Source organism: Aulonocara stuartgranti, assembly GCF_965226115.1.
Source record: "Aulonocara stuartgranti genome assembly, chromosome: 1".
NCBI classification, from domain to species: Eukaryota; Metazoa; Chordata; class Actinopteri; order Cichliformes; family Cichlidae; genus Aulonocara; species Aulonocara stuartgranti.
Window position 1 is genome coordinate 13,757,661 of NC_138939.1, and position 24,840 is coordinate 13,782,500.

A 24,840-nucleotide genomic window follows, 5' to 3' on the forward strand; every position below is an offset into this window, starting at 1 on the left:
ATATATATATATATATATATATATATATATATATGTGTGATATATGTGTGTGTGTGTGTGTGTGTATTAGGGGTGCAACGATACACAAAATTCACGGTTCGATATTTTTTCGATACAAAAAAATGTTCATGCTTTTTTAATTTGTCATTTATTAAAATTATGAATATATATTTTAACTCAAAGGTACAGTTTTTAAATTTAATGTTGCTGAAACAAAGTAATAAAAAAAATTAATCTATCTGATCGAGAAATCACTCATCTTTGGAAAAGAGAATTTATTACAGAGAAATGGCTCTTTCCAAAATAAAAACTGTACTATACGCTTCTTCTGGGGTATACTCTCAGCAGCATATTAAACATATCAGGTCCCCATAAGGAGAATCATGTGCTAACGGCTGTCTAAATCAGCGGTCCCCAACCTTTTTTGCGCCACGGACTGGTTTATGCCCGACAATATTTTCACGGACCGGCCTTTAAGGTGTCGCGGATAAATACAACAAAATAAAACTAGTACCGGTACCGAAAAAAGAAGATTTATTCATAACACACATGAAAAGACCCAGGAAAACCGAGTTAACGATAAAAACGATAACAAAAAAAAACGCTGAAAACCAATAAAAACCCTGAAAACCATACATTTCACACATGAGCCTCAACTCTCGCGGCCCGGTACCAAACGATTCACGGACCGGTACTGGTCCGAGGCCCGGAGGTTGGGCACCGCTGGTCTAAATGACTCAGGTAAAGTTTGTAGCATGCGTGCTCACCAATGTAATTAAGCATTGCATGGCACATCTGACATATTGTTTTACTTTTGTCCATGACGCGCTTACCTTCAGGGTCATACCTCACATGAAAACCAAAACAGTTTCAAACACCAGATCTGAATGAGGGTGGGGGAGGTTCAATTTCAGGTAGCGTTGAGGCAGTAGCCATGTTGCAACGCGCTTAGCTTCTGTCTCACTAGCTTGCGCTGCGCTCAGTGGATCTGTGCCAGACAGTACAGCCTAGGCAGAGAAGTCGAGCGCAGATCCACTGAGCGCTCAACACAGACAGCATCGTCAGAAGAAAAGTTGATAAAATAAATAAAACATTTTGTATTGCTCGATACATATGCGTACCGAACCGAAAGCACTGTATCAAACAGTTCAATAACGATACATGGATTGTTGCACCCCGAATATGTATGTGTATTGTGTGTGTGTACGTGTGTGTGTGTGTATAGTTCACAAGTATATAATTTTTAAAAGTAAAAACAGATGAAAGCGTACCCTTTCATCTGTTTTTAGTTTATATGTCATATACTTCTGGAATATCCTGCAGATACTCCCACTGTATCCTGCAGTCATTCTATATAAACACAATTTCTGAGCCCTGAACCAACAAATTTAAATTATTTCATTTCATCCTACTTTTGCAGAGAAGTGAGCTCTAAAATGTGTCTCTAAGCCTTTAGGCACACTTCCTGTTTCCAAAACTAGACAGAGCATTTTTCATTACCCCGTAGACACCGAAACGCGTTATGCCTTCTCATTCAGTTTTCTCAGGAGGAGCTACATCCATTAGCAGCTGGAGATGCATAGTGATGGGCCCTATCAGGAAACAGAAGTTAGAGGTCAAATCAACACAAGCACTTAAGTAATCATCATTTCATATCAATATTTGATCATATAATTCTACATACTTCTCAACATATATATTTTAAATTTTTACAGTCAAAAATATAAACTTACTCATGATTTTGCGCCCCCAGTTCACTTTTCGGTAGACAAATGGGTAGTAAAGGATAAGACCACTGAAGATGAAGATGGTACAGTAAAGGTATTCCAGCTCTGGCTGATCAATGATGGGTGCCAAGACCAGGTAGCAGGACACCAGGACCATGATGCCTGCTAAGACCACCGGTATCTTCAAGGGAACAGAGAAGTACATAGGAAGTATTTGATTTATGTATTTGATTGTCTAATATTTGATGTAACACTTAAAAATAATAACTTTTACTACTACATTTTGAGACAAAAGCTAAATATGGCTGACTAACAAATAAAACAGAAATTACTGTTGACTGCATAGACGAGTCAAAACAGATAGAAATGTTTTCTAAAAAACTGATAAAATTTTCTAAAATCAAGTATATATTTGACCTTCTATTACTGATCATAACTATTCTGTTAACTAGGTATTGTTAAAATAAATAAAATAAATCCTCATCTCAAGGCTTGATTGTGGTCATTTTTTGTATGATGTGGTTTGTCAATCCAAATTAACAAGGCATCAAAATGAATAAAATGATCTTTTGTGCCAAACAGCATAAAAGATAAACTAGGCTCACCTTAACTGGTCTGTCCAGGTCCTTTCTAGTGAAGCGCATGACTATGAGAGCCAGTGCTGCCAGCCCATAGAAAAACCACTGAGCAAAGCTGAAGTAGTTAATGAGGGCGTTGATATCTGCTGGAATAATGTAGAAAATAGCCAAAACACCCTAAAACAGAGAAAAATTAAACAGTGAAATGCCATGTAGTGAAACAACACAGTGTATTGTTTATCTGAGAATCCATGTAAAATTTATAGGACTTGAAATGACACTGGTTTTTGGGCTCATTTAAAACTTTTACAATCTGTAATCAACACACCGTGAAAGGACATATAACGTTTTAAACAATAGATGGCTGATCATCTGAGGCCAAATAGAATGCATACAAAATGAGTCATTAATGCATAAGACTCACATTGAATATAAGAGCAGGAGCAGGAGTGTAGCGTTTCACATTAATGTAGGATAAGATTTTCACCATGTGTCCTTCTCTGCCAGATGCATAGACCAATCTGTAGAGCAAAAAACATTAGGTTTACATTATTAATTTTTTTCTTTTTGCTATAAATTTGTTGTATTTTTTTATTTGCTTTTTCGTTCCATCCCCTTCAGGATTCTAACTTTCATTTTCAGATGTTGTTTCATTTTTACACATACATAAATATGCACTTCAAACCGCTCTAAAGGTACTGACAGAAATAATCTAGATTATGCCAAACTATCAGCATGACATGCAATATGTAATAGATGTCTCTTTTACCTGCCAGCAGTGAAGCAGCTTCCATTGGCAGAACCAAATGTTGAGAAGACAACAAAGAGAGGAACAATCCAAGATGCTGGGTAAAGGACTCTGTCTCCAAAAGTCTAAAAAAATACAAACTAATGTTTCAGAAAATACAAGGTGTGAAAACAAGGGGCTATTATGCTCATTTACAATTGTCATGTCATTTACAGTAATTCAAGATATGAAGCTTGATTTTGACACTTTAATATCAATATTATATATCACTATGTCTAATTTCCTATCTCCCACCAAAAAAGTAATACAATCTCTTCCTTTTATTACAGACAGTGTTGTAATAAAGCTCCTTGGTTGTTTGCATCCATCCTTTACATTACAGTTGTCTTGACCCTGCAGTCAGCTATTGTTGCAGAAAGCTTGTTTTGTACTCAGAGAAAACTTAGCTGTTTCCATTTTACAAGCGTGTCCATCTCACATTAATGGTGACTTAGGCTGGGCAAGCTGAGAAGTCAGCAGCTTTTTCAGGATCAACACAAAAATAAACCTTCTTTGATTTTGTCTTCACTTTTCTCGAAACCAAACTTTTTTTCTTAAATTCTGAAACACATCATCCTTTCTATCCAGTTACTGTAACTGTCAAATACTTGAAACATCATACCTAAAAACTAATATTACTAGCTAGATAAAAATGATTATCAGATTTGCAGTCACTAAGTAAACATTTGTTAAAGTATAGGTGAGTGAATCCCAGTAGCAAGATGCTTATTGACCAGTGTTATCCTTACCACAGCAACCGCTGGAGACAAAAGCAGTTCAGTTGTGGTCATAACAGTGAAGTAAGCAACATTGACCAAAACATAGCACACAGTAACCAAAGGAATCCCAATAACAATCGCCAGTGGCAAGTCCCTGAAATTAATCAACAAAAGAAAAAGTATTTTAAAAAAAATTCAACGCCTTGTGAGTTATTGCTTAACACTAGTCTCTCTTTAAGGCCTGTTTTTACCTGAATGGGTCTTTTAGCTCTTCTGTGATGAAATTTAGTTGGTTCCTGTAAAAGTAATGAAATAGAAAATATATGATACATATTTCTCAGTAGAGCACTGGACTCAAATGTATATGCACATACTCAGTAACCCAATTAAGTCCAGTTTTTCTGGCCTAATAAACAGAAAAAGAGTTAGCCTCTTCAGCATCTTCGGTAGCAGTAACTTATTCTTTTATGTCTTTCATGTTTTATTTGCCCTTTAAATACAACCTCAGATGAATGACACTAAATCATGTTTTCCATGGAAATTAAAAGGTTTAATACCAACTGGTGCTGCTAATAAACTACACTGCAGTGATCACTGGCAGTTTTGGCAGTTTTCTAGTCTGGATCATTCAGGTGTGTGTTAACACAGAGGCAAGGAGGAACAGTGTTAGAGAGCAACGGAATACATGTGCCGCCGTTACGTATTTAAAATACAAAATATGAGTAACTGTATTCCGTTACAGTTACCGTTTAAAAAGGTGGTATTCAGAATACAGTTACTTTGCTAAAATAAAGGGACTACACGACGGTCTTTCCTGTTTCATATGTTAGGCCAGACCTTCCCAAAGTGTGGGGGCCGCCCCCTAGGGGGGGGCGCAGAGCCATTGCAGGGGGGGCGCGGAATGAAAGAGGGGGGGGGACAAAACGCTTGGACACTGCTAACACGGGCGCCCACAGAAACCAGGGGAGGCTGAGACCAGGGGATACAATTCTACTGTTAATGAACATGTGGTGTCCCCTCACGGAGTTAACTTGACACAATTCTCCTGTGTTTCTGTGAGCACATTATTAGACAAGGTTTTGAGTTCCAAGGATAATGTTACCACCAGCACACAGCCTAAAATGTCACCTGTCTCAGCTAAGGGTGCTAGCACAGCATTATCTGTACCCATTTCTCCATACACTCTACATAACACCCTTGAGTTACAGTCCACCTCAAGCATGGTCCCAAGTCAATGTACCATTACCACTATCATGCTGGTCAGTTCTCATCAACCAGATTCATACCTGAATATTTCATGTTTGCCCAGGAGCTTATCCATGAAGGTTTAAGTCATGTTTTTGTGGGTAATATTGTAATCCTTGTTTTCCCTGTGGCTGACCCAGCTTATCTGGGCCATAAAGATAAGTCATTGATTGAGACTGAAAGGAGGAATGTAGAAACAGGGCTTTCTGTTTTAGAGCCTATTATGACAGCCAACATGAGTCTTGAAGTGAATGAGCTGGTCCCTGCCTCAGGACATCTAACACCTGTTTGCTTCTGGACTGATAACTGTAAGATGTCATGTGAATGCAGCCAGCATATCTCCTCGTCAGCTGGGGGGCCCGAGGAGTCCGTCCAGCCTCAGCTTCTGCTTCGCCTGGTCCATAAAAATGAAAAATCACCATCGGCCCACTGGGCAAATGCCCCAATGGCCAGTCCAGCTATGCGGTCAGCTAGTGGGTAACAGGCATCTCCGAAAACATTAGAGCACTTATGCAAATATGTGATGTCTTGATAAATCAAGCAGATATTTCAAGTTTACACAGCACTATTCTTGCCTGAAAATATCGTAAAAGTTTATTTTGTGACCCAGAAAGAGTAATATTTCAAACTCCGCCACTCTGTGTTCCTCTGCCACTGCCTTGTTTGAGTTTTGGACGTAATAGATTCTGGGATATTGCATTTCGTCATTTTGAGCTGATTGGAGACCAAAACAGACTTGCATCCAAGACTGTGATTGGCTGGTTTTGTGGCACAAATATAATGGTGTACAGAAAGAGTTGAGCGCGCACGGGCAGAAAAGTTGAAAGAGCAAGCAACACATTGAGGGCAAGCGCAAATGCAAAAACTGAGCAAGAGGGGCTGCTATTGTGTGTGCGTATGGATAATAGCAAACACTGAAATACATTTTTTTGCACGCAGCAATGAATTTTGTTCACTCAAATTTAGCTTTTCTTCACTCAAAATAAATTTCTCCTCAAAATGCGACACTTGCACCTGCAAAGTTTTTTTTACGTGCGCTCAGAATACTGGCACAAAAATAACGCCATAGTTATGTGTCTGTGAGCGCCAGGGGGGGAGAAAAAGTAGAGTGGAAAAGTACGAGCTGTCACCGAGCAGAAGTGGGAGATGGAAGCATGTAAATATAATAATAACCACTGCAGCCAAAAAGAGTGCCTGACAAGCCCAGTTGTAAGTAAGCTATTAAGACTCGACTGTACACTGTGTTCGTGTTTTCCTCCAAACCAATAAGTTCCTTAGGAGCAGCCTTTCAACACCTCTCTCTGTCTCTCACTAGCAAAGTTGACAACAAAGTAAAGCTAGTTTTCAGCTACGAGCCCGTATTAGCCAGAGGTCCCTTTACTATGGTTTGGAGCCGCGGACCTGTTTTATATACGCGCGGAATAGTTTTATATACGAGATGACTGTAAAAAGTGCAGCTATACCTAATGTCCACCTACTGTTACTCATTTTATATTAAGATTTAAAAATCTAGTTGCTATTGGCATGGCGAGTAACCTTCAGTAATAAATCACACAGCAATAGTACATTCATGTAGTTGTAAAAAAGCATGGTAATATATTAAGTAATCCAAAGTATTCAGAATATGTTACTCTCATTGAGTAACGTAACGGAATACGTTACAAAGTACATTTTGGGGCATGTATTCAGTAATCTGTAGTGGAATACATTTTAAAAGTAATCTTCCCAACACTGAGGAGGTAAGATAGTAAAGATAGAAGTTAGTAAAGATACTGGAGAAACAACTTTACTATTTGTCAATTTCAGAAGAGTTATAAGCCATGTATACATTTTAAAGCAAGCAAGCAATTTGAAATTCATGAATCTATAGTAGGAAACATTCAAGACAAGTGCCAATATTCCCAGGATTACAGAAGTTGCCAAAAACCGAAGAGTTACATTTCAGTCTCTACAGGCCTTAGTTAGCATGTTCAATGTTAAAGTTGATGACAGTACAAATAGAAAAATACTGAACAAGTATGGCTTTGCTTGGAAGGGTTGCCAGAAAAATATCTCAGTTCTCTAATAAAATATGGTAGCAAGATTTGCAAATACATCTGAAAAAAACCCAAGATTCCTGGAAGTATATTCTTTTCAAAGATGAGACCAAAGTGGAGAATATTTGCCAAAAACAAAAGAAATTATATCAGCACAAACACCTCATACCAACTGCCAAGCAAGGTGGTAGAGCGGTAATGATTTGTGCTCGTTTTACAGAACCTGGGCACCTTGCAGTCATTGAGTTGACCATTAACTCCTCTATATACCAAAGCATTCTAGAATCAAATATGAGACCATTTATCCAACAGTTAAAATTGGCCAAATTGGATCATGCAAGAGAGCAGTGACCCTAACCACACCAGCAAAACTACAAGAGAATGAGTGAAAAATACAAATAAAAAATATAGGTATATCAGTCACTCAGTCAAAATTCAGCCCTTTCTAGCTGAAAAGCTGTGGTAGGAGTCGTGCATAAACAAATGCCCAAAACCTCACTGAACTGAACAGTATTGCAAAAGCAGTGGGCCAGAAATCCTCTATAATGATGAAGGAAACTGAGAGTCATAGAAGAAATGACTAAGTTAATTTATTGCTGCCAAAAGGGGTTGAATCATGGAGTGTATTCCAATTTTCATACACTGTTCCTGCATTTTGATATAACTATTTCATTAACTAATTAATTACATATAATATGTTGTGTGTGTGTGTGTGTGGGGGGGGGGGGGGGGGGGGTATATCTGCTTACTAAAAATATTTTAGTGTAATTTGTTGAATGCTGCCTGATCTGGATACATCAGTAAGGTTATTTGAGATAAAATGCAAGCAGTTTGAAGTATGTCATTTTTAAAAACAAAGCTGTAAAACAGTTTTGTTCTTTTCTTTTCTGAATGCTGAGGATGGTGCCCCTTATTTGAATTCAGAAGAGCAGTACTCATCATATTATCACATATAGCCTGAGAAAGTATGAAACCAAGTAAATAATTACCATCCATCATAAGCCCAAAGCCCATTATAAAATGCAAGTCCAATTGCTCCAAAAGATGTTGCAGTGCCATCAAAAGCATTTGAAAAATTCTCTGTTTTTCCTAGACACAAATACATAATATACAATAATGTTAGTGGTTATACATTGGTTAACATTTATTAACACAAACATTTAAAGACAGAGTTGTATGTATAGATCTATAAGAAGACTGACCTTGTGCCAACAGAACGATTCCTGCTCCAACTATGACAAGAATGATTATAAGTTTGGCTGCAGTAAAGAAGTTCTGCACATAACTTGCCAGTTTGACACTCAAACAGTTGATGAATGTGATGATCACTGCAAAAAAACAGAAAATGTAATCATATATTTTCCCACCTATACATTTATAATTAAACACATTTTTCGAAGAAGACTTGGTATTAGGGGGTTAGTTTATCTGATAATTCTAAATTGACCAAAGGTGTGAATGTGAGTGCAAATGCACGTGGAGCAAGCAGCAGCAACTGTAGAGACTTCAGGACCAGACTGAGTATTGACATAGGTGTTGGAGAGGTTGTTGAGGGTCACTTTGTTGCTGCCCAATCATCTACTGGCGGTGACGATATACTGGATGGGAGAGGGTGATGACCCTCGGGTCTTCCAAGCCACGCTGGAGGCATAACAGTGGCCTCCTGCAGAGTGAGCATCGTGACTACTGCCTCCGCTCTCTGGAAAGGATCAAATGAGCCTGCCGCTGGCCTTACGATAGAGCTTCAACGACATCTGCTGGGCCATCATGGATAACTTGGGCCTCTCCCCGGAAGACCATCATGAACGGTTTCGGGACAGTCAGATGAAGGTAGTGGAACAACTGTTCATGTGGTCCTGGAAACTGAATGACACAGCAGTGAGGTGGCTGTAGCCCAGGCTGTCAGAGGGAAACCACCATGAACTGGTGGTTCTGCAGCAGTTCATTGAAGGGCTGCCCAGGGAAATGGCACGATGGGTCTGCTCCCATCGGTCAGCAAGCTTGGAAGCTGTGGTCACACTTGCGGAGGACCACCTGGCTGCGCAGACCAAGGGAGCAGAGAGCCACAGCCAGCCAGTTACCAGACCACAGCTCATGCAAGCACTCAGACAGAGGCTCCCCGACCCCTCCCCAGTGGAGCGGTCGCTGATGCTTCATGCAACAAACCAATTTTTACCTGGTCTGCTTGCCCAGGCCCTGGAGTGCTGGAAGGAGTGCGCCCGGGATCTGAAACGGGAGTGTCTGTTGAGGTGTTTCGCATACCCGGGGCTCCAAACCCCTCCCCTGGTCAAAGAGGGACATACAGCATTCCAGTAAGGTGTCAAGGGGGTATACGCTAGGTTTTGGTGGACATGGATAGTACACAGACCCTGGTCCACTAAACCCTGGTGGCGAATCCACTCTGCCTTCAATAATGCCCCATGGCGAATGGGCTACTAGTGAAGGCGGAGTGGATGAGGTGAACTGTGGTCATGGGGATCTTCGCAAGTTTCCCATTGTACCGCTGCATATAAAATTTAAAGGAAAAATGCATACAGTTAAGGCTGCAGATAACTCACGCCTATCGCATCCCCTATTTCTGGGAACAATTTGCCAGGGATGCAATACGAATGGCTATCCGGTGGATGGTCTACTCTGGGTATTACCTCCTGGAATGCTTATCTGTTTCAGGTCATCTCCTGAGTCGGGATCACCAAAGATTACTGACTGATCAGGGCACATCATTCATGTCTCACACACTTAAGGACTTGTAGGAATTGTTGGGCATTAAATCTGTTCAGACCTGCGTCTACCACCCTCAAACTGACGGGTTGGTGGAGTAACTGAATAAGACTTTAAGTTCATTCACGAGGATGAATGCAGTTGTGGTCATTGGTTAGACCCTTTGTTATTTGCAGTGAGGAAGGCTCCCCAGGGCTCCACAGGACTTTCAGCCTTTGAGCTACTCCTCGGCAGAAAGCCACGGGGGATGTTGCACCTGATTAAAGAAAACTGATAGAAAGGTCCAAGCCAAAAATGAGATTCAATGCATCCTGGACCTGAGAGCAAAGCTGCACACTTTGAGGAGGTTATCAGGGGAAAATATACTCCAGATCCGGGAACGTCAACACCGCTGACTCAGGCAATTTTCACCAGGAGACAAAGTGCTTTTATTACTTCCTTCTTTAAGCTTAATGTTACTCACCAAGTGACAAGGACACGATGATTACGGGACATTAACTGTGAGGTGGTGCGGTCGGGGAAGAGCCACACAAATATGTCATCTCAACATTGTGCAAGCATGAAGAGAGGTGGAAACCGACTTTCTGGTGAGCCTGGTTAAGAAAAGGCTCAGATGTTGTTTGCAGATGTGTTTGCCCCCTGTCCGGCTGTATGAACCTCTCATAGAGCACCATTTTGAAACTCAGCCTGGTGTGACGGTGCGTTCACAGCCATACAGGTTACCTGAACATAAAACACACCCGAACATAAAAATGGGGATAATAGAAGAGTCACACACTACGTGGTGTAGCCCCATAGTTCTTGTGGTGAAAAAAGATGGGTCTGTATTGTACTGCAAAGTGAATGAAGTGTCATGATGTGATGCCTACCCCATGCCCCAGGACAACGAGGCTCTGGACCAGTCAGGCACAGCTGAATTTTTCATGCCACTGGATTTAACCAAGGGCTACTGGCAAATTCCCTTGTCTGCAGAGTCCAAGAAAAAAATGTCCTTCTCCACTCCGTAAGGATTGTACCAATTTGTAACACTTCCGTTTGACTTGTTCAGTGCCACAGCCACCTTCCAGTGCCTCATAGACCAGGTGTAGCGTCCACACGCTTCATATCCTGCTGCCTACCTGGAAGATGTTATCATCCATAGTCATGCTTGTGCATGTGCAATGGGTGGCTGGGATCCTGGAGTCCCTGAGGCAGCTGGGCTCACATCCAACCTGAAGAAGTGTGCAGTTGAACAGAGGGAGGTCCAGTATTTGGGGTACCACTTTGGGGGCGGACAGGTGCACCCAAAGATGGAGAAAACAGCATCCATCACAGCCTGCCCGTGTCCCAAGACCAAGAAGGAGGTGAGGCGGTTCTTGGGGCTGGTCGTGTACTACCACAGGTTCATGCCCGGAAGGGTGAACCAGATCTGGTCCAGTGGATGGAGTGGTGTCAGGCGGCATTTGTGTAGGTGAAGAAGCTCTTCTGTGGGGAGGTCCCCACACCTAACTTCTTTCCTCCCTTTTTGTCCTGCAAACAGACACCTCGAATGGAGGGCTGGCCGTTTTGTCCCTGCAGGTAAGGGGGGTAAAGTGACCGATCTTGTACATCAGCCAGAAGCTGACAGAGTGAGAAGGAGCTGGTGACAGGAGAGTGGAGTCAGCTGGAAAGTGTTTACCCCGAAACACTGTGGAAGCGTAACAAACAAAAGAAACTGTGGGATTATAATATTATTTTATGCCATGTTATACCCCTAATTAAAGATTGTGAATTATTATGTAGTTTTAGTTTGCATTATTCTCCTGAATTAGAAGAAGGTGATAACTATTGCATTTGTTAAACTGATTTGCATTGCATTAGACTGCTGATTTATTGTGAATGAATGATATTGTTTTATGATGCATTATACTGCTGAGTTATAAGAAATACTGTTCGCAGAAAGTCATCGCCTTATTTGTCTGATTAGAAGAGAACAGAACATACTGGAGTTTTCTGCCCCATCTCAGCAGGAGCAGATAAACAGGGAGCCAAGGTCGTAGCTTAGGCGCTGTGTGAGAGAAAGAATGTGAATGTTTAGGCTTTTATGATTAGGTGGGGGCCACTAGAGGCTATAAGAGTTTGATCAATGCTCCACCATTTTGAGATCTGATGCTGTCTGCGTACGGTGTCCATCTCCCACGCGTGTGAGACTCAACCCGGCCGGACCAGTGTTGTTATTTTGGTTTTTCCTCTTGTATCCATCCCCAATATTTGAATCCGTAACAAAACCCATAGTAAGAATACTGTGTGGTCTGAGTTGTGTGTAGGCATCACAGTTGGCTTTAATTATTTTAATTTCAATAAAAGTATTTTTTTTTACATCTGCAAATTGGAGAGTGACATCGTTCTGGACACCTTACAAAGTAAGGCACACATTAGCTTGAAATGGCTAATGTGGCCTGAAAACCGATTGTCTTCACAATCACTTTGTGGTTTCCATTATAAAGTATAGTCATGTATGAGCTTCTAAAGTGACTCTGTACTTGTGTATAGTTTATTGCTGTTAAGCATGAACTTACATATAGCCGCTGCTGCTAGACACTTGGTGACAATTAGAGGTGGAGAGCAGCCAGGGTAGAAAGGAGTAGAGGCATATTCTGCAAAGCTCAGTGTGATGATAGCAAAGGATGAAGGCTTTAACACCATAATAGTTGTCCAGGAGTAAAGGTAGGCAACAATAGAGCCAAAAGCCTCCATGAAATAGGGGTACTCGCCGCCTGATTTGGTGATCATGGTTCCAAGTTCAGCATAACACAGTGCTCCTATGCAGCCACACACAAAAACACAGAAAGGAAAGTTGTAAAACAACACAGAAGAAGGGACTTTCAAAACTTTGTATGAGTTCATGTATTCAAAGCAGTGGTAAGAAACCTTGCATGTCTGTGACACTCATATATGCTTGGCACACTCAATCGCTGTCATTATATCTCCCTTGCTTCTTATGCTCTCATTTTCAATGCTCTTCACCTCTTATTTTAGTTTTAATAAGATCAAAAGAAATGGTTTCAAATTTGTTTTTTTTTCTAAATTTTTGCATTACATTGCAGGTGCTTGTGCTTCCAGAAATATATGTAATATATGATATATAGATAGATATAGATATATATCTATATAGATATAGATATAGAGATATAGAGATATAGAGATATAGATATGTAGACACACACACACACTCTCTCTCTCACACACACACACACACACACACACACACACACACACTTCACCAGTGTGCCACCCAATTTCTGGGCTTTCAAGTTAGGTTGACCAGAAAGTATATCTTCAGATCCATATAATTAGATTCAGGAAATCCAGATTAGATGGAACCCATTTTATATAAAACTCTGTCAAACTACAATAATCAAAATCTAAATACAACATAACTGAAATACAAACTAAAGCCATACTAAATAGCGTGTGCTAGTATAAACAGTACAAAACAAAAATTTAACTGACTTAGATCAGACATCTTTTGTTATTTTTTCCCCATTTAATTGTTTTCTCACATCAAACAGTTCACAGTGTCTGAGTGATAAAACAACGATGTTCTTTACGCTTTTCGGGAACATCTCCTTTGTATCTGTGAGCTTAATTAATCTGAAGACTAATGTGCACTAAAAATCCTCACAATAACGATTTTGACTTCAACAGCCAGTAAAAACATCTTCCACAATGAAAAATTATATTCCTGGCAGAAAACAAAAGGTGATACTGTGTGAGCTTGTTCCTATTCTGACCATCATTATTTGTCTACATGACTTGAAAAGAATATTAGATTCCTGATATAGCAACAGAACTGGTTGCCGAATACAATGAAATATGAGTTAAAATGTTGGTCTCACCAAGAGTAGATAACACGCCGCAAGCAGTCCAGATTAGGAGGCAAGGTCCCACAGCTCCCGAGTACAGCAAAACAGACTTTGGGGAAATGAAAATGCCTGAGCCAATCATAGTCCCCACAATGAGACAAATGCCACTCAGCAGACCAACCTAAGCAAGCACATGGAAAATAAAAAATATTAATGTGTTTTTTCAGTTATTTAATGTCAGTAACTGTTTTCAGGAAACTATCATTCCCATGTGTTCTATAACATCATAATTATATTATAAAATAATAATTTTTTTAGCAACACCGTTTAATGCGTGGCTGTGCTTCAGCTCTTGGGATCTGAAATAATAGTGGAAATAGTTGATGCACCATTTCCGTGTCATATTTTGATTTTAAGTTGGTTGACAGCAGCAGTTAAACTCCAGAACTGGTTGAATCAGACATCATTACGTTGCCACGCTGAGTGAGGCAGAGTAAGCTGCTAAAGACTAAATTAAAGATGAAGAAGTCCCTTATCATTAAAGGCAAAATCCTCACATCTGCTGTGACAAAACAAATTTCCCACGTGTGGGACTAATAAAGGTTATCTTATCTTATCTTATCTCACAACATGTGAAAACAAACATCAATGCCACTTTTATAGGTAATTTCATTTTTTAGTCACCATAAGTATATCAGGCAAGAGATAAGGGTAAGAATGCACTAAATGGTAAATGGCCTGTATTTATATAGTGCTTTACTAGTCCCTAAGGACCCCAAAGCGCTTTTCACATCCAGTCATCCACCCATTCACACACACATTCACACACTAAACTCGTACTTTGTCTAAATCACTGCAAAAGTGTTCCAGATCTTTCTGTGGATCTCATACAGCCTTACCCAGTCATGAAAAAAAAAAACCCAGAGAGGCTTGTCATCTCTATACCTGTTTAGAAATTTCCCAAGTATCCTTGAGAGGAGTAAAGAGCTGGTTTAATGTTCCTCAACCAGAGTGAAACCACATTTTTCATTCTGAATCTTGGGTCCTGGTTGGTGTGTTGCCGGGGTTGTGGGCGGGTGGGTGCATGGGGGCCTGGCGCAGGGTGCCGCCGGTGCGTCGAGCCACCTGGGGGGCTCTTCAACTGGTGGGGGAGATTGTCACATCTTGCAGGAGCTTTCCGCTCTTCAGGAACTCTCTCTGCAGGAGGGGGAGATACAGGAGAGGTGGAGGAAGATCTCAGCCTGGGCGTCTATTGTCTTATGAGTGGATGGTGGTGTGGGTGCAGTTTTCTCTGTGGTGGGGTTGGGTGGACTGTCCTGGGCTCTGTGGGGCCGGGGGGCGCTGCTGCACTGGGCCCCGGTCTGGGTGGGCCTGGGCCCCCTTTCCCTGGCGGGTCGCGGAGTATGGGGGTGCCTACTGGGGTCAGCGGGGGAGCTGGCCCCAGGGAGGGGTTACCTGCCCCTCCCTTCCTTCCCTCCCCATCTCCAGCTGCCTCCCTCTTCCCGCTCCACCACAACCACCCACACATGCAGGGCCTTGGAGTAGGGGTATGTCACCAGGGTGCAGAGGAGGCTACCCCCCCCCCCCCCCCCTCTGTCCCCTTCTGGCTGCCTCTGCCTCAATTTTATCCCACAACTTAGACATTCACATTACTCACACTCTCATTACACATACATATAGGATCTTGGGGGTGGGCACGATACACGGAATCCAAATTACCATCAGGGTGTACACCTCACCCCTGGCGTCGTTGCCCACCTCTCAATTTTAAATACACGTAGACATTGAGGGCTAGCAGGAGGGACCATGCGCTTACCTGCTGCTCTCTGGCAGGTAGCTCCATGCCCTCCTGGGTTTTAAATGCACCTTAGAACACACATGCATCAACACTACAATGAGCGGGTGGAGGGAGGTTTGGAGTCTTCTCTCACCCCCATTCTCTGCGGCCTGCTGGAGCGGGGGGGCTAGGAGGAGGAGTTGGCCGTCCGACTGCGGTCTGGAGTGTGGGGCCTCCCTGCTGCTGCGGAGTCGGGGCGGTCTGCCTCCCCCCACCGCAGGGAAAAGGGTAACACCACCTGGGTCTGGGTGCAGTTCCCCCTCCAGGGGCAAGGGTACCTAGACCCGGTTCGTAGAGTACGCTTGGGGAGTGTGATTGTGTGTACAGCGTCTCTTTATGTCTGTCTCCACGTTGGTTGAGTGTGGAGTAAGTGCATATGAGAGCATGAGGGTGGGAATGGATGTTTGTATCTGTGTGTGCCTGTATGTCTGTGTCTATATGTCAGGTTGGGTGTCAGACGCCACCTCTCTGGGGACATCTCAGGCCCTCCAAGGTTTGGACGCCTATCTCCCCCCACCACCACTTCCCCTGCCAGTGGCGGACTCCCTCAGGTGTCGGTGCATTGGTGGTTCTTTGTGTCTGGGGGTGGGCGTCCGGGTACACACCGGCTCACTCCTTGGCGGCCGCTTATCGGGGCCTGGAGCCTGGGGCTCGCTCGGGCCACTTCGGAGGTGGGGTGCCCTCGGCCTCTCGGCCTGGGGCTCGGTCACTCAGGCACAGCTGGCTGCCGGCGGAGCTCACGGGCACGTCACTGCAACCCCCCCTGGCTTCTGCTCCGCGGCTGCTGAGTGAGCCCTCATCTGGGACTCTCCTCAGCTCTTTCTGGGACAGTGGCGCGGCTGCCCCTCTGTTGGTCTTCCTTGGTCTCTTGTGTTCTGAGGGCCTCTGGATGTCTGGAGTTTTGATCTCCTTCATACCTGCTTCATGCCCTGGAGGACGGGGCTGTGGCCCCCCCACACCCTCTAGCAGATCATTACATGAAGGACCCTTTTAAAAAAACAAGCGCGTCCATGCTCACAGGTGTACACACTAGAGATGGCACGATACCACTTTTTTATGTCCGATACCGATACCGATATCATAAATTTGGATATCTGCCGATACCGATATGAATCCGATATAATGTTTTTTAATCAACAAAACTGTTTTTTTTTAAATATCTTGCTGCATTTTGTATAAGTTCATACTCAAGTTTAAAACAACAACTACACTAAAGCTATTCTGTTATACCTGTATGCAAAAAAAAAATATTTCATAGTTCAGCAATACTGATCAATCTAATAAACTTAAACCTACACCATCCTCCCTATTCTGGTATTTTAAAGAGTACTTAGCGTAAATATTAAGCAACCTAACTAATAGGGTTCCAACTCCCAGCAACAACAAAAATAAATAAATAAAAAAATAGGGAACCACCCCTCACACTCCACCTCATGATGCTTAATCAACGTAATCAACCTTAATTTGATGCAGTGTGAAAAAAAAATGCACAGAAATCAATTATTTTTCAAGAAATATTAAATAGATTCAACATCTTTCTTCAACAAAATTGCAGACTGCACAGATGGTACCTTCCCAAAGGAAAAAGTACTATAGCTTACTAGGGTATATATATATTAGACTTAATAGTTACTATATACAGTAATTGACTTCTATTCATTTTACATCAAATTAAAACTTTGGGTGTCAGATAATTATTTATTAAAAGCTAGACATTTTAAATGAGAATAAGAAAGAAAAGTATGTCTTTGTGCCCCCTTTTCCCTGTTAATGCCCTATCGGCCCCCCTGGCTAAACTTTGCTAGATCCGCCCCTGCACAGTTACCAGCCGTCAGCTACGTAGAAAAAGATCCTCGAGTAGAAGGTAATATTAAATACATTCTAACAACAGCTTATCAAGCTTAAACGTGCTGCTGTTGTTCAGCCGCTGGTTTCCTCTTTCTGGTGCAAAGTGGGCCAAAAACAAACAAGAGAGACGGACTCGCGACAGAAAAGCCGATCAGCTGATCATTAAGCAGTTTCATGATTGAAGTAGCAGCGAGAAGAGGCAGTCGTTCCATATATCGTTTGTTAAGCTTAACGCAGGAATGCTTTACAAACATTCAGAGATGGACTTACACACTTGCTTTACTTCTCTCGGGGATAACTTTGTCGGAGATGAAATGCCGGGTTGCTAGCGAAGCTCCACATGCTATCCAGACCACCTACAGGTCCCGCATGCCACAGCCGCTCTATCACGTGATGCATACTGCTCCGACGTGCTAACGTTCTGAGGTGAGTTACGGCGTGTTGCAAGTTTTGTGAGGTGCTTTCGTGATATTTAATGGATCGGATTACATTTTTTATTTTTTTCCAATATCCGATCCAGTAATTTAGGTCAGTATCGGACCGATACGTAATATCGGATCGGTCCATCTCTAGTACACACGGGTGATCACACCCACAAACTACACCCTTTTTGGCTCCTACCTCAAAGCACACTGTGTTCTGTTGATCTTATGTGCTGCACAATAATGTTTAATATTTTGTATTTACTGTCATATTCCCATATATCATTGTGATGTTGTTTATTCTATTACTCTTGTTCTCTTCTGCTTGTTTTCTTTTTTCTTTCTCAACAGGTGATCCAGGTGATCGATATATGCATTTTCTTTTTCTTTTTTTTTCCTGCTTATTCTGTTGGTTTTTGTCTTTTGCCCTTCTCCCCCGTCCCTCTTCTCAGCTGTTTCCCTTTCCCTCTTTCTTTCTCCCCTTCTTTCCCCCAGTCAAGTCTGTCCCGTATTCAGCAAGTGAAAATAAAATAAACAATAAAAGGTGAATCAAATGGACCATTATGGCAAGGCTGGGATGGTCAATTTGGTAAAGTAAATCCGTTGGGCATCTTTCTTTGCCTTTAGACAATAATTCTGATGGCAAAAGAGCCAAACGGGACAGGCAAAAAAATAAATAAATAAATAAAATAATAGTGGAAATAGTTGATGCACCATTTCCGTGTCATATTTTGATTTTAAGTTGGTTGACAGCAGCAGTTAACAAACTCAAGAACTGGTTGAATCAGATATCATTACATTGCCACGTTGAGTGAGGCAGAGTAAGCTGCTAAAGACTAAATTAAAGATGAAGAAGTCCCTTATCATTAAAGGCAAAATTCTCACATCTCACAACATGTGAAAACAAACAGCAATGTCACTGTTATAGGTAATTTCATTTTTTAGTCACTATAGATAGATGAGGCTAGAGATAAGGGTAATACACTAAACTTGTACTTTGTCTAAATCACTGCAAAAGTGTTCCAGATCTTTCTGTGGATCTCATACAGCCTTACCCAGTCATGAAAAAAAAAAACAGAGAGGCTTGTCATCTCTATACTTGTTTAGAAATTTCCCAAGTATCCTTGAGAGGAGCAAAGAGCTGGTTTAATGTTCCTCAACCAGAGTGAAACCACATTTTTTATTCTGAATCTGAGGTCCAACAAAGGGGCAGATTCTTCTCTTTTGTACCCTTGCATGCATCTTGTAAGGGAGGATACAGAGTATGGTCCCGTCTTCATAAAAAGGATGACCACCACTTTAGTTTGCACATTCAAAGACACCACCTTGACCACAATGTTTCAGAGGCATGTCAGCACACACCCTGATATCCCTTTGTTGGTGTTGATCTGATATCATCATAATAATTTTGGAGGAGGATCCAAAGATCAACACAACAACCAACAACCAACAACCTCTGAGTTTTCAGTTAGTATTTTCCAAGAATTTGGCTAATCCTATTACATTTTCACAAGTAAACCAGCATGAGTAATGTAAACTGGCTAAAGGCAAACCTAACTTGATACTATATTTATTATATTGTATTGATTAATAAAGAAAAACAGGAACGACACATCCTGGGGTTATTGAATCCAGGTCACTGACCAGTGTCCGTGGGACCAAAGAGATAATTAACTAGTTCAGCTTACATTCCACTAACAGTAAGAACACAGGAGGAATGTCACACAATCAATATGAAAAAATAAAATAAAAATTACACACTCTTTCAATTCTAATTGTTTTTTTTTTATCAAAACATAATAGGAAAAAAATGGTTTCACAAAACATTATACTTTTTCATTTATTTAACAAAAATTAAGCCAAAATTCAAAAAGCAGTATATAAAAAAAAATAATAATAGAAAACTAAGTATACCTCATTCAGTGAGAATTGAGTACCAGCCAACTGCCAATGATCAAATACACTTTTACACAATTAACTGATCATCAGCAAGTATGACCACTTCTAAGAGCAGAAACATTGTCAAGTTGTGGGTCTGAAGCATTCAAGTGTCTGATAACACAATGTTGTAAAGGAAAGACATTAGTAAACATGTTAAAGAATCAATTATTACTACCAATAAATCTGAGGTTTCAAGACACTTCCCAATGTTTTCAAGAGTGAATATTCCAGAAAATTCACCCTAAGGTGAAAAAAGACCCCCCAAAAAACAAGAGCTGCATCTCAGAATCCACAGGCCTCCGCTAGCATGTTAAATGTTGCGGATCATGACAGTGCGATTTGAAAAAGACTATACAAACATGGTTTGTGTAGAAGGGTTGGAAGGACAAAGTGTCATGGTCCTGGGTCGTGTGACCCCGTGTTGAGTTTTATGTATCTTTTGTATTCATTTATGCTTTAGCTTAGTTCGTCTAGTTAATTTCTAGGGTGCTGTTTAGCCCTTTGTTTCTTAGTTGTTTATGTCATCTCCCTGTACTCAGTCTCCCTGGTTCGTGCGTCTACCTGTCATGCGTGGTTATGTTTAGTTCATGTCATGTCTAATCTCCATGTTTCCTGTTTTACTTTGAAAGTCTGTATTCAATGTCAGTGTATTTAGTTTCACTTCTCCTGTCCTGTCTTTAGGTTCATGTGTGTCAGCTGTGCTCCCATGTGTGGCCACTTCCCCTGATCATCCCTCATGTGTATTTAGTCTCTGTGTTTCATGCAGTCTGTGTTGCGTCGTCTGTGTTCCCACCCTCCATGTCCTCACGGCCAGTCTTTACAGTCATCTTCATAATTTTCTTAGTCTTCATAGCTTATCAGTATCTGCTTCCAGTTTAGTTTAAGTTCAGTTTAGTCACAGTATTTCTGCTTTGTTTGAAACCTGCTCTCTTGTATTCGCACCGGGGTCCACCACACACACCACCGCACGGTCTGTCTCCTCAGATCGTGACACAAAGCCTTTTGTATCTAAAAAGAACATGACAACACAGCTAAAATTTGAAAAGTTGCATGGGTTGCCAGGTGAAATTGTTAGGGAACAATGTCCTTTAGACACACCATATCAACACAAACAACTTTTGACAAATATTTAGCACACTAGTGGAAGGGTAATGGTTTAGGTGACTTAGGCACCTTGTAGTCATTTAGTCAACCACTAACTCCTGTATACAAAAGTATTCTAGAGTCAGATTTATCTGTCCAACAGCTAGCTTGGCCAAAAGTGAGTCATGAACCAGGAGAATGACCCCAAACACATCAGCAAATCTGTAACAAAGTGGCTGAAAAAAGAAACTAATCAAGGTGCTGAAGTTCCCTGTCTAAGTCTTGAACCTAATTGAAAAGCTGCATAAACAAATATCTACAAACTTTAGAGCACTGAAGCAATATTGTAAAGAAAATTAGGTGGAAAAATCCTCCACAATAATGTGAGAGACCAATAAGATAATAGTTACTTCAAGTTATGGCAAATAAAAGTGGTTCTACAAGATACTGAATCATTGGGTGTACTTAGTTTGTCCACAAACTGCTTCTGCATTTTGGCTCAGTTTTTGGTAAATAAATAATGAAACAGTATAATATGCTATGTGTTTTGTTCATGTAATGTTTATTTAAATCATTTTAGTACCTGGTAAGGACTGGATATTTTTTTTGCTGTCTTGACAAGGCTCGCAAAATTTCAAAATCTCTGGTAGCCATTCGGGCAGGCATTCTTCAGTTTTTGGTAGCCCAAAATAAATTTAGTAGCCCGAATAAAAAAGAAAGCAATTTTTTAATGTTTTGTTTCCGTTACAATATTATACTTTAATGTATAATATTGTAATGGAAACAAAAATGAATCAAAAAAATTGTTAAAATACAAATCACAACAACTGTATAAAAATTACAACCATCAACTCAAATACTTGGTTCAAATTGAACAGAAATTTCTATGAACTTGTAAGAATCAGTCTGTGTCAGATCCTGAATCTGAAATTTCCACTGAAGTCATGGGTAAGAGGCAAGTGGAACCAAGATCTAGGCCATTTGCTTTTTGAAGTTTGCAAAGACTGCTAAATTTTGCCAATAGTAGTTCACTCTTTCCAATATAGCAAGCTGTTCTAAACAGCTTTTTCAGGAGTTCTTGTTGTGCTTGGTTTATTTTTAGTATGTTTTTTTGCAATTGCTGTTTGTTCTGGGAAAGATACTGCAGACTGGGCAATAATGCATTTCTTGCATTTCTCATGGGTTCTGATGGGGTCTTTCTTAAAATTACTGGTCCCAGTAACAAAGGCGCTTGTCGACTCAGAAATCAAATGAAACTCACAACACGCCTGGCAGAACATCATGTTATTTAGCTTGTCATATTCCAGCCACAGAAATTCTTTTGTCCATGAAACCAAAAAAGCTGCGCTTTCTTTTTGCCTCATAGTCTGATTTGTCCTAACTTTTCCGTTTTGTGGTAAGCTTTTCTTTGGCTGCCCCTTCTTCACCCTGACCTGTCTTATTTGGCTGAGCAGAACTAAAATACCAGCGTAAATCCTGCTGCTTTTACACACGTACTTACATAACGGTCAGCGATTCTTTGCACACTCAACCTCTCACATGTTTAAGCTTGCTGCGAGAGATTTCACTTGTCACTTTTGAATAGTAAGCTAATGAGTGATAAGACGATGTCAGAGGAATTGGTGCGCAATTAATCGTCACTCACCAATCAGTGCTGCTGCTCTCTACACACCGTTCGCACAATTGCAAAATGAAAGTGAAAGCAAAAAACAAGCGCAAATTCAAACGCAATTTCAATATGTCACATATTGACAGTGGCTCATCGATGCCAATGACATAATTACTCAGCTACATTGGCGAAAGAATGCAAAAGCATAGACATATATTTTCCTTCCTATGATAGCCCGACGGGCAGGGCTGAGTTAGATTTTGGTAGCCCGACTGGAAAAATTTTGCGAGCGCTGCTTGAATTAGGATTGATGGAGGGTTACTTTTACCATGACTGTAAATGCCGATATAATAAAAGAAGACAATTAAGAAGCAATAAAAAAGCAATATCACATAAAAACAAGTCTATAAAATGTGTTTAAAGAAGAGACCAAAGTAACTGATTTTCCAAGCCTTATCTCTTCAGGTAGGTCATTCTAAAGCCTAGGGTGTGGTCACTTTTAGATTTATGCTTCAAATGTGAGACGGCCTCCCAGAAGGGCCCTACCTGAGGATATAAGGATGCAAACATTGGGTAAAATCTTAAAGATCTATTAAAATAAACAGCGATCTGGTGGGGCTTGATATAAAGATACAAAGCCAGTGACTTTTCTTTATGCCAGAAAGAGAATTACAGAAGTCTGCAGGAAAATATGTGTGAATGGACTTTTCCAGGATGAGAGCAACGACTATCATAATAATCCTATTTTAACCTGAGAAAACCTTTCAGTTCCCATAAGTTTATTTTAGGAAGGAAAAAGCATTTTGTATCTAAAAAGAACATGGCAGCATAGCTGAAGTTTGACAAGTTGCATGGGTTGCCAGGTGAAATTGTAGGGTAAAAATGTCCTTTAGGCACACCATATCAACACAAACAACTTTTGACAAATGTTTAGCACACTAGTGGAAGGGTAATGGTTTGGGTGACTCAGCCACAGGACTTGGGCACCTTGTAGTCATTTAGTCAACCGCTAACTCCTGTATACAAAAGTATTCTAGAGTCAGATTTATCTGTCCAACAGCTAGCTTGACCAAAAGTGAGTCATGAGCCAGGAGAATGACCCCAAACACATCAGCAAATCTGTAACAAAGTGGCTGAAAAAAAGAAACTAATCAAGGTGCTGAAGTTCCCTGTCTAAGTCTTGAACCTAATTGAAAAGCTGCATAAACAAATATCTACAAACTTTAGAGCACTGAAGCAATATTGTAAAGAAAATTAGGTGGAAAAATCCTCCACAATAATGTGAGAGACCAATAAGATAATAATTACTTCAAGTTATGGCAAATAAAAGTGGTTCTACAAGATACTGAATCATTGGGTGTACTTAGTTTGTCCACAAACTGCTTCTGCATTTTGGCTCAGTTTTTGGTAAATAAATAATGAAACATTATAATATGCTATGTGTTGTTGTTCATTTAATGTTTATTTAAATCATTTTAGTACCTGGTAAGGACTGGATTTTTTTTTTTACTGTCTTGAATTAGGATTGATGGAGGGTTACTTTTACCATGACTGTAAATGCCGATATAATAAAAGAAGACACGCAGCAGAATTACGTGTGCGCGCGTGTTTGTGTGTGTGTGGGGGGGGGAAGATATGCGTGTATTCACATCGTTTATGTTAATGAGAGTGTGGGGAGTGAGTTGGAGGGTGGGGTGAGCTGCTTTTAACCATGTAAAGCACTTTGTGCTACATTTTTTTTGTATGAAAAGTGCTTTATAAATAAAGATTGATTGATTGATTGATTGATTGATTGATTGATTGAAGAAGCAATAAAAAAGCAATATCACATAAAAACAAGTCTATAAAATGTGTTTAAAGAAGAGACCAAAGTAACTGATTTTCCAAGCCTTATCTCTTCAGGTAGGTCATTCTAAAGCCTAGGGTGTGGTCACTTTTAGATTTATGCTTCAAATGTGAGATGGCCTCCCAGAAGGGCCCTACCTGAGGATATAAGGATGCAAACATTGGGTAAAATCTTAAAAATCTATTAAAATAAACAGCGATCTGGTGGGGCTTGATATAGAGATACAAAGCCAGTGACTTTTCTTTATGCCAGAAAGAGAATTACAGAAGTCTGCAGGAAAATATGTGTGAATGGACTTTTCCAGGATGAGAGCAACGACTATCATAATAATCCTATTTTAACCTGAGAAAACCTTTCAGTTCCCATAAGTTTATTTTAGGTCTTATGGAGCTTATTAGGGGTCTGGATTGCACTGCTGAGTGGATGATTATGGAGTTAATCTGTAGAGACGCTTGCTGTGGTACTGCCTGGTACTCAGTTCCAAGGCTCTATTATTGTAAAAGGTAAGGATGATCCTTTAGTGTGAAAATTTAGTGAGACTTGTTCTCAGGAACCTGCATGTATATAAAAGTCAAGCACACTGGTTCATACTTACATCTTTTTGAAGGGCAATGGCC

The 24,840-nt window shown here is 40.8% G+C and overlaps 1 protein-coding gene and 1 long non-coding RNA gene across 3 annotated transcripts in view; one reads left to right on the plus strand and one right to left on the minus strand.

Annotated features, from left to right (window-relative positions):
- Window positions 1-50: 50 nt before the first annotated feature.
- The window catches only part of LOC309705774 (b(0,+)-type amino acid transporter 1-like), a 26,224-nt gene continuing 1,434 nt past the window's right edge, over window positions 51-24,840 (minus strand). For both annotated transcript variants that reach the window (XM_082531761.1, XM_082531760.1), the window contains exons 2-13: window positions 24,819-24,840; window positions 13,671-13,818; window positions 12,351-12,593; window positions 8,295-8,420; window positions 8,082-8,181; window positions 4,063-4,107; window positions 3,842-3,965; window positions 3,075-3,178; window positions 2,730-2,826; window positions 2,333-2,482; window positions 1,734-1,908; window positions 51-1,592 (exon numbers count right to left, since the gene is read on the minus strand). The exon at window positions 24,819-24,840 is cut by the window's right edge and continues 97 nt beyond it. In XM_082531761.1, coding sequence (XP_082387887.1) covers window positions 1,531-1,592; window positions 1,734-1,908; window positions 2,333-2,482; window positions 2,730-2,826; window positions 3,075-3,178; window positions 3,842-3,965; window positions 4,063-4,107; window positions 8,082-8,181; window positions 8,295-8,420; window positions 12,351-12,593; window positions 13,671-13,818; window positions 24,819-24,840 — 1,396 coding nt within the window. In that variant the 3' untranslated portion in view covers window positions 51-1,530. The remainder of the gene's footprint in view (window positions 1,593-1,733; window positions 1,909-2,332; window positions 2,483-2,729; window positions 2,827-3,074; window positions 3,179-3,841; window positions 3,966-4,062; window positions 4,108-8,081; window positions 8,182-8,294; window positions 8,421-12,350; window positions 12,594-13,670; window positions 13,819-24,818) is intronic.
- Window positions 14,956-18,156, plus strand: LOC309710084. The gene is made up of 2 exons (XR_014277652.1): window positions 14,956-17,748; window positions 18,096-18,156. It is a non-coding gene; the product is annotated as an uncharacterized lncRNA (long non-coding RNA).